The following is an 18,570-nucleotide window of genomic DNA, read 5'->3' on the forward strand; positions in this document are numbered from 1 at the left end:
AGCTGGTCGATGTTTCTCTCTCATCGATGTTTCTAGCTCTATCTCTCTCCCTTCCTCTCTGTGAAAAATCAATAAAATGTATTTTTTAAAAATAAAATAAAATAAGTACTAGCAGAGGACTAGATCAGAGACTTTGTGGATCCAGGAGATGGCCCTTGGACTGGAGAGTCTCGGGTTCGATTCTGGTCAAGGGCATTTTTCTTGGTTGCAAACTCGATCCCTGGTGCAATCAGGGCACATTTGGGCAGCAACCAATCAATGTATCTCTCTCACATCTATGTTTCTCTCTCTTTCCCCCCTCTTCCTTCCTTTCTCTCTAAAAATCAATGGAAAAAGCCGAAACCGGTTTGGCTCAATGGATAGAGCGTCGGCTTGAAGACTGAAAGGTCCCGGGTTCGATTCCGGTCAAGGGCATGTACCTTGGTTGCGGGCATATCCCCAGTAGGGGGTGTGCAAGAGGCAGCTGATCGATGACTCTCTCATGGATGTTTCTAACTCTCTATCTCTATCCCTTCCTCTCTGTACAAAATCAATAAAAAAGAAAAAAAAAAGTAAGAAATGACTTTCAAAAAATAAAAATAAAAATAAAATAAATAAAAATCAATGGAAAAAATATCCTTGGGTGAGGATTAACAACAACAAAAAAGAGTGAAGTATGGAGGTATTGTCAGGAAAGCTTCAGGGAGTGAGCTCAGGTTAAGTTAAATGTAATTTCCCCAAAAGAATAATTTATGCTTGGTGACAAGGATATTCCTAACTCAGGACTTACCTTAGACAGAGAGAACATTCAGGAATCATACTTTCTGAATCAAAAGTTAGGGCATGCCCTGGCTGGGTAGCTCAGTTGATTAGAGCATCATCCTGATATGCCAAGCGTTCAGGTTTGATCCCTGGTCAGGGCACATACAAGAAGCAACCAATGAGTGCATAAATAAGTGGAACAACAAATCAACATTTTTTTCTCTCTCATTCATTCTCTCTCTCTCTCTCTCCCACCCTCTCTCCCCCCACCCTCTCTCTCTTCCTTCCTCCCTCCCTCCTCCTCCTCCTCCTCCTCCTCCTCCTCCTCCTCCTCCTCCTTCTTCTTCTTCTTCTTCTTCTTCTTCTTCTTCTTCTTCCTCTTCTTCTTCTTTTTCTTCTTTCTTTTCTCTCTCTCTCTCTCTCTCTCTCTCTCTCTCTCTCTCTCTCTCTGTCAAAAAAAGTTAGGGGCACATGATTAGTTAATAAATTAGATAATTTGAAAAAGCTAATTTACATAGTTTGGGGTATATTAAACCTTAGTCATTAAGTAAAATATAAGTAGTGTTCATTTTCTAATGGGAAATAAAATCTGCAGAAGAAATGTGTTTTGTTACTTGCCTTCATCCCAAGCCCAAAGTTTTTGTGTGAATCACCAGAAATTCCAAACCCACTATATATAAGAACAGTTCAAATGTTTTGGATGCCTTCTATGTACCAAACACATTCCATTCATCTGCCCATTGAGTCCTCAGGGTAGGCAAAATGACTTTAGGCAGAGGGTCAGAAAGTGTTCCCAAAAGGCCTGATTTTCTAGTTAGGCTATGGAAGCTTGTAAGGATTGGAAAGGTAAAGGTGTGTGGGCAATAGTATAAGCAAAGTCATAAGACTAGTTGGAGGGGTGTAAATAAAGGAACACCCAAGAAGCTGTGAGGAAGCCATATATATAAAAGCCTAATATGCAATTGTCCCCTCGGGAGTTCAACCAGGAGGCCAGGAGTTTGATTGCCAGCCAGGCCTAGGACCCTACCCATGCATGAATTTCATACACCAGGTAGTGTATAATTCACTTTGAAATAGAATGGACCAAGGGCTTGGGAATGCCAACAAGAGGAAAGCTATGCTAAATCTGCTCAACAATGGAGCCTTATAGGCTATGATTTAGGAAGTGGCTGTTGAAATCTTTCCAGTTGTCCCTGAGTTTGGAAAATTAACCGCAGTTTGCTGCTCTGCTCCCTTGGACTAAGCTTTTTTCTAGTATAGTAAAACCTCGCTATAAGAGATTAATTCAGGTACAGTGATGTCTGTTAAAGCCAAAAGTCTGTTATATAATAAAGGTTTTCCAAATGCATATGTTAAAAAATTGTCAAATTATTTAGTTTACTTGTTTTTATTTATGTAGACATGTTTGTGTAATTAAAATTAAGTATGTATGAAAAATTTAATTTCACAAAAGAGTTTTCTATATGTATTACTATAATTTTAAGTTTATACTAAAGAGGTCTAGTGAATGTATATATTTACCAGTCACCCCGAGTAAACAAATACACATGGCTGGGGTATAGCTCAGCACACTTTGGCAGGCAGGCTTTAAAATTGCTACATGAAATCACACCATGAGACAACCAGCATGCAATGGGGTGTGGTCATGTGAAATCATTCCCTGATCATTGTTTAAGAGTGATGACTCTTGGATTTAAGTATGTAAACTATAGTTGTACATATGTAATGTTTATGTCAGTTAAATTATTAGAGTGTTTTTTCCAACATATGGCCTAATTGCTAAAATTTGTTAAAAAAAAAAAAACAAAAACTGGAAAAAATAACAGTGAATTAGTCCTGGCTGGTGTTTCTCAGTGATTAGATGTCAGCCCATGAACAAAAGGGTGTTGGGTTTGATTCCTAATCAAGGGCATGTACCTTAGTTGCAGGTTCTATCCCCAGCCTGGTGGAGGCATGTGTTGGAGGCAGCCAATCAATGTTTCACACATCGATGTTTCTCCTTCTCCCTCCCTCCTTCTCTTCCACTCTCTCTAAAAATCAATGGAAAAAATATCCTTGGATGAGGATTAACAACAAGAAGAACAAACAGTGAAATAATAACAAAAAAATAACCTGTTAATTATAAGCAAATCTTGGTTAAAAGCATTTTAAAATTAACAGGGTGTTAATTTTTACATATGACATATAGACTGGAAATTTTGTCTGTTAAATCCAAAGTCATTAAATCAAGGTCCTCAAAATTGAGGGTTTACTATAGTGGTACCTGATTGATCATGGTTCTTTATCACCTCAGATTTTTATAGATCTGGATGAAGGTCAAAGAGCCATGACCATTCCTTTCCAACTTCTGGAGTCAGCTTCCCCCTGGCTTCTGTTAATGGAATCTAATGAACAGAAGCCTATTTAAGGTCTTCAAAGTATTCAGACTTTTGGGAATGATATTGAGAAATTTTGGCCTGGGAAAGAATATCCCCTTGCTCATGTAGATTCAGATCTGTCCTATAATATATACCTTGTCATCTGCTCCCATTTTCCAAAGACACACCCATTTTGGTGTGACTTTGACACTACCTTTTAGCTCACCAATATGCTTAGAATACAGTTAACCATTTGTTGAGGACCACACTGAGAAGCAGGTGTCATTCTCATTTTACACATGAGGAAACTAAAGTGCAAAGAATTGAAGTGACTCTCCCAAGGTCACATAAGTCAAAGCCAAATCCTGTCTGACTCTAAAGCCTCGTTTCTTCTTTCTTTTCTTTTTTTAAGTTTTATTTATTTTAGAGAGGAGAATGAAGAGGGAGAGATAGAAAATTGATGAAAGGGAAACATTGATTGGCTGCCACCTGCCCGCCCCCTACTGGGGATCAAACCCACAACCTGGACATGTTCCCTGACTGGGAATTGAACCAGTGACTTCCTGGAGCATGGAACAATGCTCAACCACTGAGCCACATCAGCCTGGCCAAAGCCCAGTCACACCATACTGCCTATCTTGAAAATACTTAGTGTCGGTTTCTTCCTTTTGATAAGAAATGCTAAAGCCAGCCTATACTAATAACAATTTCCAAGGAGGAAAGTCCTACAACCCCACACAATGTTTAACTGCCCTCATGATCAGGAAATTGTTCACTTATGTAATGAATATTCCTCCAAACAACATAGCAATGCATTTCCTCTTGACCGGGTTTTTTACTCAGGGCTGTCACTTGGCAGCTTTCCTGATATAAAAACAACCATCAAGACCCTATTCTTACACTCCAGGAGGTCTTGGACTTGGCCTTTGCTTTCTGGTGCTCTCACTGGCTCCTTTGTACCACCACGATTCCCCACCACCCCCATCCCAAGAGTGCTGAGTTGGGGAATGACATTTGAGAACATACTGGTTTATAATTACACACAGATGAGTAAAATTAACCACATGAGTTGCCTCTGAAATTACCTAGGGGAAGATGGAACCACTTTTCTCAACTTGTCTGCCTATTTCTTGGGTTTTACTTTGTTTCCATTCCTAAAGCTGTTGAATCATTTAGTTGAAGGGTGCATGTGTTACTCAGGAAAGTCCCTGCTCCCCCAAATTGTAGTATCAATTGTCTCTGAATTAATCTTCTCCATCTTAAACTCATTGGTCTCATCTTCTCATTCTGGATCCTTTTAGGGCTAAACCAAGAAACTAATACAAATTCTGGTGTTGATGACTAATCTTTAGCTAAATTAGTTTCTCTTTCCATAAAATACTAGAGGCCGGGTGCACAAAATTCATGCATGGTGTGTCCCTAGGCCTGGCCAGTGATCGAAGTGTGAGCATCTGGCATGGAAGGGCAGGTCCCAGCTGACCTCTGGGCCCTGGGCAGCATCTGGGCCCCCAGGCTCCCATGTGCCCCCTCTACCTGAATCACGGTGCCTGAGTCCCAACGTGGAGATGTGGTGAGCACAGCCAGATGCTATGGGGCAGGGTGCAGTGTGGGCCTATGGGCCACCCAGCGGTGCCACACAGAAGCCAAGCAGGCAGTACGCTCTCTCCTGGCCAGCCTTGCAGACCAGATCCTGTGCGAGCCCACAGGGAGCCTGACCAGCTCCTGCAGTCCTAGTGACTATGGCCTGGCTCATCTGTAAGAGGCTGCATGAGTGCAGGGAAGGGTCCTAGTGTCCCGGGGGAGGCTAGCAGGGGGAGTGAGAGCGAGGTCAGCGGACATCCTGCATTCTCACCGTATCTCTGTCCCTGTCACCTCTGCCCCCAGGTAGCCAGCAAGAGATCATAGCCCCCTGCCCGGGTGCCACAAGAGGTTGGTCACTGCCACCTACCCCCAATTCCCCATCCCAGCCTGGGGCCCAGCCCCAATTGGGTGATCAGGGCCTGCCAGCCACTAGTTGCCATCTATGGGGCAATTGGTTGGAGCCAGGCCCCCTGCTTGGCTCCCTCAGCACCTGGGAGTCAGGCGGTAGCCCCGCCTCCAGCTGCTGCTGCTGCTGCTGCTGCTGCTGCTGGTCGCCATCTGTGGGGCAATCGGTGGGGCGATTGGGTCCCTGATCATACCCACTTTGGCCTGGTGCTGCACGTTCACCTGTTCCACTATCCCACCATGGTCCTGCTCTCATTGTGCCCATCAGTGCCCTTTGGGGCTGTAAGTACCTACACTGCCACCCACTGCCAGCACCATATCATCAATGCATGCTATGTTCCACATTGCCCCTGGTGGTCAGCTCACGTCATAGCGAGACACTGAACTCTCAGTTAACTCCAGTCAAGGGGAAATTTTGCATATTAGGCTTTTATTATATAGGATGCTTGCTTTTTTACCAAGGCATTTAGTGTCTTTAACCCAAGGAATAAGGTCTTCACAATTTCACCAGATATCATTTGTGAGAGGTGCTGATCCACCCTCTTGTATCCCATTGGCTAATTTCAGAAATAAATTCAAGTGAAAGACTTTAAGGAACATCTTCTCTTTGTACTTTTGGTGTGACTGTTTCTTCTCCTGAGTAACCCAACAAAACTTCATCAAATATCACAGACTACAAAAGTGCTATTGGAGCCCTGACCAGTTTGGCTCAGTGGATAGAGTGTCGGACTGTGGAGTGAAAGGTCCTGGGTTTGATTGTGGTCAAGGACTTGTAACTTGGTTGCAGGCTTGAACCCCAAGAGGGGGTGTGCATTAGGCAGCTGATCGATGTTTCTCTCTCATTGATGTTTCTAACTCTCCATCCCTCTCCCTTCCTCTCTGTAAAATAATCAATAAAAAATATATATTTTTTTTAAATAAGGAAGTGCTATTGGAGAAAAGGAGTTGCTACTGAAATGCATGATTGTCTGCCACAATGCTTATACTCATTTGGCATCTAATTTCATATCCCATTATACATTTCTAATATTTGTTTGAAAGCATGTGAGTTTTCTCGGTGTTATCTTCACAAGGCTATGTTTCCAAATAGAAAGTTCTTCAAAGCCCTCCAAGGAAGAGATTTGTGAAGTGGTAAGGGTGCCATGGGAATTCATGTATGACAGGAAAATAAGACCTGATGATTTGCCCTTGTACGGTGATTTTCTGCTTTGCAAAGTCCTAAGACTTGCTTTGTGGAGAAATTAGGCCCAGAGCAGGAAATTGTAGGCAAGAATTGAGGAATTCTGGGAGCTGCAATTTCCAGGAAAGTGGCAGGTTGTGTGAGGTAGAGCGGGGGGAGGGGGGGTGATCAGATTACAGCTTCTGTATTGCTGTGCTTGATAACAGCCTGTTAATATTTTATCAGTGATCACCACATAGCATGCAGCAGCGAGCCACCACATCCAGGGAAAAGAAAGAGATAATTTGCTGGACTTCTTGTTTAAGTCTTCCCCCCAACACCCATTAAGATAACAGAATTTCTCATCAAAGTTAGGAGCCACCTGGGAAGGGAGACCAGGCTAGGTGAAGGCCAGGCTTCAGCCAGCTGAGGAGCATAGACACTTCCCAGCCTGGGGCCTCTATGTCTTAGTGGGCAGCTGAAGGCATGAAAAAATCACCTGTCCATGGCCCTGGGCTGAGTGGGAAGAAACTGTTGACTCTGCAAGGCCTCATTTGCCTTCCTTTACAACTGTGCCCCTTTTTCCCACAGCTGTGTTTCTCCTCTGGTCCAGAGCCGAAAGGTCTCAGGTTACTTGGATGGTCACTATCTCTGCTGCCATCAGCAGTACCATAGACGTGACCAAGAGAAGGAACTGAGGGAGAAGAGGCTGAGCCTCAGAGTCACTCTGCATTAGAGCTGTTTGGGGGTGTTGTGAGGTTTACTCAAAGGTGTTCTGAGTTAGCTGAGTAGTGTCCCAGTTTCTTCATTAGCACTGCACTCCACCCTATTTCTCATTTCCCATGGGCCTTCAGCTAGAGAAACAGTTTCTTTTCATCATTCTTCCCCCAGAAGCTCAAGTAGTGTTAGAGCCTCATTTTATATTAATTGGGACTTGAGGGGACTTACATTACTTTTTAAAATAGCCCCTGACATCCCAATTTATGGCACTTTCCCCTGCTCACAGGACAGACTATATTATGCCTTAGACCACACTTTGATGTGCATGACTTATCTTTCCTTATTCACCTTTGTAGCCCTTAAAGCAGACATTGCCTGACACAGACTAAGAGTGCAGTTGGTGTGGGCTGGATGGCTAGAGAGTTGGTTGAATGGTTGTTTAACTGACTGGGTAAAGGTCTCACAGAAAGTTGGAACTTGCCTTCCCACAAAGAAGCCAGTTTTAACTTCCACCTTCCCATTAATTATAACATAACAGTGGGTCACCAGGGCCCCAAGGAGGGGGAACATGAGTCACCATGTTATCAGAGGAATGAGGGAGGGCAGAAACATCTCTCCTTGTGCAAGGGTCATAAACATAACAGCCTTCACTATCCCCTCAGTCTATGGCTAATCTAAATTACTTTATGATGGAAGCCAATGGGGTTAGTTGAAAGCTATTCAACATGGACTCAGTTTCAAAGGGATTTCTAGGAAATTATTTAGATAGAGGCTTTTCTTGCTCAACCAGTTGCTCTTTGTTGGCTCTTCTCTGCTTTCCTCAGTTGAGGATGAATTTCTAACTCCTTCCATAGAATCTTCCCAAATTAAAAGGGGCAGGAAGAGCACTTGAGATCTTGTTCCCTGCATGTCACCAGTTTAGCTCAAATAAATTCTTATTTTTTTAAAAGAAAGGAAGAACCTCCCACGCCAGCCTTATCCTAAGATGAAGATAAGGTCTGTGCTCTGTTTTCCTCATAGTCCCTTAGATTACAGTAGCAGAGAGGGGTAGGAGGGCTGCAGAAATCTAAAGAGCAATAGGTGTTCTTAACATAATCACAGATCCTGTGGGAAGGGTTTCCAAGCTTATTTTCAGACTCTGACACTCTATGACTTTAGGGAAATTACCTCTCTGAGTCTCCATTTTGTTTCCTGCAAAAGATCCATTTCATTGGGGTATTTAGAACATGTAATAAAGGTGGATCTGAAAGTGTTTTGGTTGCCAGGTGTGGGGCATTGGAGCCCATACCAGACTGGTGCCCACTTAGTATAGCAGAGTCAGCAATTCAACCCATCTTCTAACCTTCAGCGGCCCCAGTTGAGAGCACTTGGGTTCCTGGTTCCAGACCAGAGATGTTATCTCTTATTAAATTTCTGTTCATCAAGCCCTCTTTCCACCTTTATTCCTGCGTGCTGGCATTCCTTCTAACTGGGCTTGGATGCTGGAGTCCTAGCCTCTGCAGCAAAGAAGGCTCACTTCAGTAGTGCAATGATAGTAGTGCCTGTTATAACAGGCTCCTGTGTACTGAGGCCCACTAGGTTCAGGTGCTGGGTAAGCTGAATCCTGTAGGGCTCCATTATGGTCAGTGTTGTCATAGTTAATATCTTCATGAATTGGGCTTTGTTAATTACAAAAGAAGTTTAAACAGGGTCAAATTGTTGGCCTCCCAAAATCCTATACCTCCAGAGTTAGGGTAATTGGAACTGAGGTGTTGTGACTTATTCAAATATAAGCTCAGCATTTTCTCTGATGGGACAGTTAGCTGAGCCCAGGCTGGCCAGCTGGCCAGCATGGCAGGAGGGGCAGTTCGAGGTGGTATACTCAGTGAATTTGTCCTCTCTCCCAGATCCCCCTCACAGGAAACCAGGAGACCCTATGTGTTCCCAATGTTACCTTGTTGCCCATAAGTTATTTTCCTCAGGCAGTTTGGGGACTACTGTCAGGCTCTTCCTATTGGCTGAGAATATTATTGGATCAGCAGAGTCCTATTTTGGGAGTCAGGAGACTGGAACACTAAAACCATCTGTGTAGCCCTAGAAAAATTTCTTTACTTATGTGGACCTTAGTTTCTCCATCTGGCAAATGGAGATTATCATATCTATTGTATTTCACTTTCTTCCCAATGTTAGTCAGAAAATGAAAGGAATAAACACATAGCAAATTTAGTAAATAACTTAAATGAAACAATTATTGTGAAAAGGAGGAGCCCTGTGCAAGATGAAAAGATTAAATTTTCTTGGGGAGGAGGCGCTTTACTTTCATAATATCTTCAGGAAAGTCTAGAACTTTCTATCCACTCAGAGGGAATAAAAGCCAGTTTCCATCCTACCCTCCCCTTAGCCCAATTCTCTCCATTACACCTGCCCTGTATGGGCCACTTTGAAAGAATAAAACAATTATTCAATCAACAAATGTTTATTGATTATCTACTATTTGCCAAACACTCTTACAGATCTTTATCTGTAAGTCTAGAGGATACATATATGTCTAAGATATGGCCCCTACCCTACAAAAGTTTACAATGTACTTGTGAAATCAAATACACAAACATGAAAATATAACTATGCATCAAAATTGTGAATGATAAGCATCAAAGAAGTGAATTGTACATTGAGGGAGGGGAAGAAAGGGACAGAGTGGTCTGGAGAGGCTCAATGGAGTAGATGGTGCTGAGCAAGTTGTTCAGCATGAGGAAAACTTGGCAAAAGGGATAGGGCTTTCCAGTCTGGAAGAACAGCTTAAACATAGGCAAGGAAGTGGAAAACATGCAAGTCACGCTAGATACAATGAATGGGCCCTTTCTGCTGGCACTGAGGTTTGGGAAGGTGTACTAGAGTTCTTCAGAAGTTGTGAGCAAAAATGCCTTTGGTTTGTTTATGACTCACACATCCACCCCTACCCCAGGGGAAATGGAGCATTTTCAGGTCTTGGATTTGGAACCGTCTGCTTGGGAACCATTCTGTACTTTCTCACCTCACCTGAAATCCCAGGCAGCAGCTTAGCTCTCACTCAGATCAGGGCCATAACACCTTGGGCCTGATTATTCTATGCTGAAGCCCTTGGATGCATTTTAGCAGCTCAGGAGTATCTGGTGAGGGAAGATGTGGGGAATATGAAGGACAATAAGGAGGCCCACCTTGTACTGTGGTCTTTCAGTCTCTGTAGTGTGCTCTATGGTTAGACCCCTGGGTGTCTGATCTCAGCCTTTGAGCTGATTTTCTATTAGGTTTGAAGTCTCTTTGGGAAGCTGACTCTCTCTGGCCCAATAGAAACATCTACTAAAGAAGCACACATGTCCACCTAGTTTCCGATATATCAAAGTCCTTAATCTTTCTTGGGCATGATATCTTTCCAGGAATGATATCTTTCACAGTCCTCATAGCTCCCACACTCTCATCTCCCAGTCAAGGGCCATCTCTAGAAAAATTAATTTCCCATTCTTAAGGAAATCATTGTGTGGGGCCCTTAGCCTTGTTATTTAGCAGGAGGCCAGGTCAGGTGCCTCAGAGGGAGGCAGAAACTTCAGTGAAAGTTGGGGCTGCAGCTTCTGAGGCAGTTCCTCAATGGAGTAAGGATCTGCTGCTGCCTGGAGTGGAGCTTTACATTGTATCTTCTTTCCTTGTTTTCCTCTAGCTGTGGGCTAGATCCCTAACACAGAAGTGTGAGAGAATTCTGGAATTTCTCTGGGAAGTGGCTCTGGTCTTTTGGGTCCTCAGCTACCTTCCTTCCCTGTCATCCTGCATCCAGTTGTTCTTTGTTCCCTCTGTACAGTGTGATGGCTCTATTTCTGTTCGTGCACAAATGAGTCTGAGCACTGTGGAGTCATAACAAGACTGGAATGGACTCTCCAGGGCCCATTAGTGGCCAGTCAGCTTATTTGGAGGGAAGCTTGAGGAGGAGGATTTTAACCATCTTCATAAAAGCCACCACTCTTTCTTTTCTCAACCCCCAGCAATGAGCTGAGAGTCAACCTCAGCCAGAGGGATGGTCTTTGATCACAGAAAGCATCAGTCCATGGGATGTGATCAGTGGGTTTATGAATGGATTACCAGGTAAACCAAAAAGCAAATTGGAGCTATGGAGTCTGGCCTAGAGTAGGGGATGGATTTGGAGTTGAGGGTTGCACGATTCAGGGTGTAGGGTTGGGAACTAAGGTGAAGGAAACAAAAAGACTGATTTGGTAAGCATATTGACAGTTCAACCTGGACACTGTCACACCAGCATTCATTTTTGCATTCTCTTGATCCCATGGCCAAAGTCAGTCTATCCTCAGCACCACCTTCTGACATAATCCAGCAGCAATGTCCCTCACCTGTGGCCCCGAGGGAGGGGGGGCTGTCCACTGGTTTTTACAAACCCAGCCACCACCACCCCCAGCTCTAGCCCCTGGTTCTTCACACATACCCTGTCAGGCTGTAGGAGTTAAACTCATTCTTGACTTTGGGTGGTTGACCAGGTGTTGGAGAGCTCCTAGTGGTGAGGGGCTGGGCCTGGTAGGCATCATAGTAGTTAGGGCGATTTCCCTGGGGTGAGCAGGAAAAGGAGAGGATGACTCCAGCTACCAGGGAGAACAGGGAGGAAATAATGCCCAAGTAAAGGGCCTCTCCAATTTCAAATTTCATGCTGTCAGGCACCATTGGGGAGTAGAAGTCCCGCAAGATCCCATGAAGATTCCAAGCAACAGGGATGAAGCTCAGGAGGCCTCCAAGGATGAAGAAGACTCCACCCACTATCGCCACTCTGTCCTTGGCTCGGGAATCCTGGCAGAAGACTGTGCATCTCATGCCCACCACAGAGATAATGCAGGCCAACGAGGAAATTGCACTGGACGTCACCATCATGGCCTGGGCAGCCTGGATGTCGGGGGGCAGGCCTAGAAGGGTGCTGTAGATGTCACACTGGGTGATTCCTGTGCTGTGCGTGGCACACTCCATCCAGAGACCCTTGGAGAAGCCGACTGCCGTCACAATGCTAGCACCAACATAAGAACTTGTTCGCCAGGTGGGGAGCAGCATGGCCACCAGGGTGCCCAACAGTCCCAGAAAGCCCAGGACATAGCCTATAAGTTGGATGCCAAGAGAGGCCATGGCAGACCTAGAAGTGTCTTCAGGGCTTGCCTTCTTGTGTTCTGGCTGCAGCTCTTGCTCCTTGAATCCCAGCCTCTATTTCCTAAGTTCAGAGAGTCTCTGCTATGCTGACTTCTCTTCTCCTTACAAGTGTCTGTGGGTGGCCGCAATCAGGCTCAAGAAGGCATCTAGAAGACCTAAAAAAAAAAAATCCATAAACCAGATTAAATATTGACCAGAAGCTTATGAGAAACTAGAAAATACCGGGTGCCTTTTGAACTTTGTTATCTTTAGAAATAACGCATGAGAAAGAAAAAAAAAAAATTGAAAGTGGAGCCAAAATGTCATCACCTCCTACGTAGGCACATGCTTTAGGTTGGCAGCCAGACAGAATTAGGGGCCAGACAGGTGGCCATTTTCAAGAAGGTGATGATGGCACTGGCAGTTGTGGTGGCTGTGTTAACTCCATGTCTGGCTGTTGGCTGGCGTGGTTCTGTCTCCAAGGCCTTCTGTTTAACACATTGCCCAGCAACAGTGACACAGGGCCCCTCAATTGCAGACTGAGGCCAAACTCCAGGAGACTAGACCAGGAATAACAGGTCCTAAGATACAGCCTTGGACTCCAAGTTATTAGAAGCCTCTTGAATCTTCAAGGGCCTAAAAAACAGTGGTTTAGCTCTGGGTCATCCTACCCATGGTGAAAATCTACTCCAGGGCAGGTTGGGGTAGGCAACAAAGTCTTCTGTCTATACTCTAGAGTTCAGGTTCTCCAGGATCTGCCCAAATCCCCCTCCACATGCTAGCCCAGTGATCAGCAAACTCATTAGTCAACAGAGCCAAATCAACAGTATAATAATTGAAATTTATCTGGAGAGCCAAATTTTTTAAACTTAAACTTCTTCTAGTGCCATTTCTTCAAAATAGACTTGCTCAGGCCGTGGTATTTTGTGGAACAGCCACACTCAAGGGGCCAAAGAGCCGCATGTGGCTTGCGAGCCAGTTTGCCAACCATGAAGCTAGCCTAAGGCCTCCTGCATATATAATACACCCAGATATTTTCCATCTATTCTCCTAATATATAGCCATATCAGCCCTAGAACTCTCAGATGATGTGGGAGGACTCTGGAGCAAAGTTTGTTCCAGGGCCTGGATGGAACCCTAAAATTCCTTGGGCTCTCTGTTAGGGTGAACAGAGGAAAGGGAAGCCAAATAGAGGGCTTTGTAAGGGGAAAACATCTAAGCCAATCCTTTGGAAACTCAGAGCTGTCCAGGATTTTGCAGTATTGAAGGAGCTGATAATCTTGCCAAGGTTCAAGACACTAAGGGTAAAGGGCACATCCTTCCTCCCATCTTCTACAAGATCCTCCAGTCCACTAGCTTTCCAACCAGCATAATCTGGCTATTCCATTTTAGCCTTCCTCAAAATTGCTCTTACATTACCCATCTCTTAAATCTGAGTTTTCCTCAGAAGTTTATCCTTTTTCTCAATTAACACTCTATCCCTGAGTACACTTATGCACTCTCATGACTTAATCTCACACCCATCCACTGGCATTCCCAGATCTGTATTTCCAGCATAAACCTTCTCTCTAAGCTTCAATACTGCCAAAACAATTACCTATTTAAAATTTCCACTTGAAAATCTCATAGACACCTCAAATTAAATGTGCTTAAGTAAAAATATATACCATATTTTTCTGTGTATAGGATGCCCCCACTTTCCCAACCCAAAATTAATAAATCAATATTTTAAACATTTTGCTTAAGGTCTTTTTTGGCATCTTAAGGAGTTGTTCTTACTGTTTTCTTCATTGTCTGGTCATACACTCAGTGGGAGGAGGTCCAAGTTGTCTTCCTGCAGCTCTATTTCCATGCTCTTTTGCATAGCTGATTACATGCAGTTTGAATTTTGCAGAGAAAGACAATTGCTTATTAGTATTTATCTTTTTTATTTTTTGACTCAAAATGCTCGGGTCCCTATTGCATGTGCACATTCTCCACCTCAACCTACAATTACAGCATTAGTTCACATTAGTAACAATAAGGATTATGATTGGAGGAAATCTGTTTGACAAGGAATGGGCAGCTATGCACCCGCATGGCTCCCTTCTCCGCTGACTTCCATGTATAAGATGCCCATTGGTTTTCAGTTTAACGATTTAAAAAAAAAATAGTCTTATACATGGAAAAATATGGTAGTCACTTCTCCCATCACACCCCTCCTCAAGTAGGTCTTCCATGGATTCCCAAATGGACACTGAATGATATCTCTATTGATCCCTTGTGCTGGATCAAAATCCTGGGAGTGATTCTTGATACCTCTCTTACATTTATCCCTCACTCTCTATGGTTACTGTCTCACCAATTCTACCTTATGGCTATACCTCAAATCCATAGTACCAGTCTCTCCATCCCCACTGCTACTTTCCTAGTTCAGAGCTGCTTCATCCTCTTTCCTCTGGACTATAGTAATGACTTCCTAACTGGTCTTCCAATCTTGCTCTTCCAATTCATTCTCCACGCTGTTGCTAAGGTGAGCTTTCAACACATTAATCTGATCAAGTCACTACTCTACATAAAACGTTCCAGTGGCTCCCATCAGCTAAAGAATAAAGTCCAAACTTATTTGTATTCTATGAGCTCTCAAGCTTCATCTCTTGTCATTTCCCTCCTTATGCTCTATGCTTTAACTAAACTAAAATACTTTCAGTTCCTTAATCAGATCATGTTATCTTTTGCTTACAAACCTAAGCACTGCTGTTCCTTCTATACAGAATGCCTTGCATTCTTCTCCCTCTGTTTAGTGACTTCTCAAGCTTTAGGACTCAACTCAGATATCTCTTACTTTAGCCAGGATCAAGTGCCCCTCCTCTATGTTCTTACAATATCTTGTGTTTACTTACCTCCACACAGTAATAATAAAAAGAATAGCTACACTTATATAGTGTTCCCTATGTGACCATTATAAGCCCTTCCCAAATGTTAACTCACTTTTTTCTTTTTTTTTCCAAATAAATCTTTATTGTTCAGATTATTACAGTTGTTCCCCCTTTTTCCCGCCATATCTCCCCTCTACCCAATTCCCACCCCCCCTTTGCTCTTACCCCCCTCCCCCACTGTCCTCATCCATAGGTGTACAATTTTTGTCCAGTCTCTTCCTGACCCTCCACACCCTTTTCCTCCCCGGAGAATTGTCAGTCCACTCCCTTTCTATGCCCCTGATCCTATTTATTCACCAGTTTATTACATACATCAGAGTTCTTATTCACTTGATTTTTACATTCACTTGTTGATAGATATGTATTTTTGTCACTTTGTTATTCATAATTTTTCATCTTTACCTTTTTCTTCTTCCTCCTCTTCTTTTAAAAAAAAATATATTTTATTGATTTTATTTTTACAGAGAGGAATAGAGAGGGATAGAGAGTTAGAAACATTGATGAGAGAGAATCATAGATCAGCTGCCTCCTGCAAACCCACTACTGGGAATATGCCCGAAACCAAGGTACATGCTCTTGACCAGAATCGAACTTGGGACTTTTCAGTCTGCCGGCCGACGCTCTATCCACTGAGTCAAACCGGTTTCAGCATTCCTCTTCTTCTTAAAGAATACCTTTCAGCATGTCATGTAATACTGGTTTGGCAGTGATTATTTTTTTAGCTTTTTCTTATCTGTGAAGCTCTTTACCTAACCTTCAATTCTAAATGATAGCTTTGCTGAATAAAGTAATCTTAGTTATTCTTGCTATTCATCACTTTAAATATTTCTTGCCATTCTTTTCTGGCCTGCATAGTTTCTGTTGAGAAATCAGCTGACAGTCATAGGGTACTCCCTTGCAGGTAACTAACTGTTTTTCTCTTGCTGCTTTCAAGATTCTCTTTGTCTTTTGCCCTTGGCATTTTAATTATGATGTGCCTTGGTGTGGTCCTCTTTGGATTCCTCTTGTTTGGGGTTCTCTGTGCTTCCTAGACTTGTAAATCTATTTCTTTCACCAGGTAGGGGAAGTTTTCTGTCATTATTTCTTCAAATAGGTTTTCAGTATCTTGCGCTCTCTCTTCTTCTGGCACCCCCATAATTCTGATATTGGTATGCTTGAAGTTGTCCCAGGGGCTTCTTACACTCTCTTCATATTTTTGGATTCTCTTTTCCTTTTGCTTTTCCAGTTGGGTGTTTTTTGCTTCTTCATATTTCAAATCTTTGGTTTGATTCTTGGGATCCTTTAGTCTACTGTTGGATCTCTGTATATTATTCTTTATTTTAGACAGTGTATGCTTAATTTCTCATTGGTCCTTCTTCATATCCTTGAGGGTTTCTCTAAATTTTTTGGAGGTTTCTAGAAGATTCTTGAGTAACCTTATAACCGTGATTTAGAACTCTATATCCAGTAGTTTGATTTCCTCCATTTCTTTCATTTGTGATCTGTTCCTTTGTCTCTGCATTTTGGCTGCTTCCCTGTGCTGATAGAGTGGCTTTGTGTGGTAGGTGTCCTATAGAGCCCAGTGGCTCAGCCTCCCTAGTTGCCTGAGGTGGACATTCTTGGTGCATCTCTTTGTGGGCTGTGTGCACAGTCTTGTTATAGTTAAGCCTTGATTGTTGTTGGTATCATTTGGAGAAATTGTCCTCCAGGCCAATTGGCTGTGAGGATCAGTTGTGTCAATGATGGGAGAAACTTCTGTGCCGGAGACAACCTTATAGGGCAAGACTTGCTTCAGTGGGGCTTTGGCGCTCACTGAGTCTGACCCCTGAGTGTGTCTTTTATGGATATGAAAAATTATAGTCTGGATGGTCCCTCTCTGACCACTAGGTACACTAGATCTTGTATCTCCAAGGAGAGAGGCCACCCAGCAGGAGCTACAGAGAGATATGCAGATTCCTTCTCTTTGTTTGGGGTTTGGAGGTGCCCAGATGAGGCCCAACTGTGAAGCAATGCAAGCTTCTGTCTACTCTTGTGTCTTCTTTGGAGGCTCTGGGGCTCTTTGACACAGCTGCAGTTTGTTAGGTTTCAGATTGCAAAGGGCCAGGCCATTCATATGCAAAAGCCTCTGCACACAGCTTGGGTGGGGTTGTAAATTGGGTGGGACTTAGTCTCAGGGAAGCACCAGGGTGGAGCAAGCAGCAATGGCTGACTGTCATTCCCTGCCTTGAAGAGGTCCCATGTCTCTGTGTCCCAGGGCACCATGCAGAAACAATGATCGCTGCAAGCACCTCTGAGAGAAAGCTGCTCTTGAGTTCCACCCAATGCCAGACAGTCCAGTTTCTCCCCATATGAATCTGGGTCCCCAGATTCTCGCCTGAAATGAGTTAAGAGCAGTTGGGAGCTTGTATCTCCCTCCAGATTGAAAAAGACAACAGCATACTCAGTTGCCAGCCCTTTCTGAGCACTTGCCTCTGTACCTCTGCATTTCAATTCTGCACCTCTGTACCTCCTCAGAGTCCCAGTGTGCTTTTCTCTTTCCTTCTAGTTGTATAAATTCCACTCAGCCAACCTTCCCATGGTTCTAGATGATACCTGTTTTGTCTTTTAGTTGTAGTTTTGAAGTGGTTGTGCAAGGCAGCAAGTTCAGGTGTTTACCTATGCCACCATCTTGTTAACTCACTTAATACCACAATAATGCTTTGTGGTACCCAAATCCCTATTATACAGATGAGGAAATTATAGAAATCCTTATCTCTCCCCCCTCCCTCAGTCTGTAAACTATTTAAAGCCAAGGGCTGTATATTATTCATTTCTATATCTCAAGTGCCTTACACAGCGCATTTGAATACCCAGAGTGGTAACAAAGAGACAAAGAGAGAAATACAGCAGAAAAAAAAGGAGACAGATAGAGAAAAATAAAGTTGCACCATTTTATAAATATATATATATATATATATATATATATATATATATATATATATATATATATATATATATGCATTTGTTGAATATCTTATCTCTTCAACCAATCTCTAAACAATTTGAAGGAGGAAATCATATATTAAACTTTTTTGTGTCTCTGCTGCATTGGTTGATAGTCAATAGTATTCATTCCTCCATGATGGATATGACAATGCCAATGTTGATGCAAAGCAGTGCAGAGCAGGAGGCAATAAACGTTTGATAAGAGGTAGGAAGGGAAATCTAACTTGGATCTCAGCTCTGTCACTTTCCAGCTGTGAATCTGTGCAAGTCATTTCCAGGCATTGGTTTTCTTTATATATATACATATACATATATATACATATACATATACATATACATACATATATATATATATATATATATATATATATATATATATATATATATATATAAAATTTTTTTTTTTTACAGAGAGGAAGAGAGAGGGTTAGAGAGTTAGAAACATTGATGAGAGAGAATCATAGATCAGCTGCCTCTTGCCCACCCCCTACTGGGGATGTGCCCACAACCAAGGTACATGCCCCTGACTGGAATCGAACTTGGGACCTTTCAGTCCACAGGCCAACGCTCTATCCACTGAGCCAAACTGGTTTTGGCA

At 43.1% G+C, this 18,570-nt stretch overlaps 2 protein-coding genes across 2 annotated transcripts in view; one reads left to right on the forward strand and one right to left on the reverse strand.

Moving 5' to 3' along the window:
- MORC4 (MORC family CW-type zinc finger 4) overlaps nucleotides 1-18,570 on the forward strand; it is a 737,287-nt gene that overhangs the window by 93,522 nt on the left and 625,195 nt on the right. The gene's annotated exons all lie outside the window — the stretch shown is intronic.
- Nucleotides 9,409-12,260, reverse strand: CLDN2 (claudin 2). Its single transcript, XM_084870523.1, has one exon. It carries the CDS (start codon nucleotides 12,088-12,090, stop codon nucleotides 11,398-11,400), a length of 693 nt encoding a protein of 230 aa, XP_084726649.1. The 5' UTR covers nucleotides 12,091-12,260; the 3' UTR covers nucleotides 9,409-11,397.

The sequence above is a fragment of the Pipistrellus hanaki genome (assembly GCF_964339955.1).
Source record: "Pipistrellus hanaki genome assembly, chromosome: X".
Taxonomy (NCBI): domain Eukaryota; kingdom Metazoa; phylum Chordata; class Mammalia; order Chiroptera; family Vespertilionidae; genus Pipistrellus; species Pipistrellus hanaki.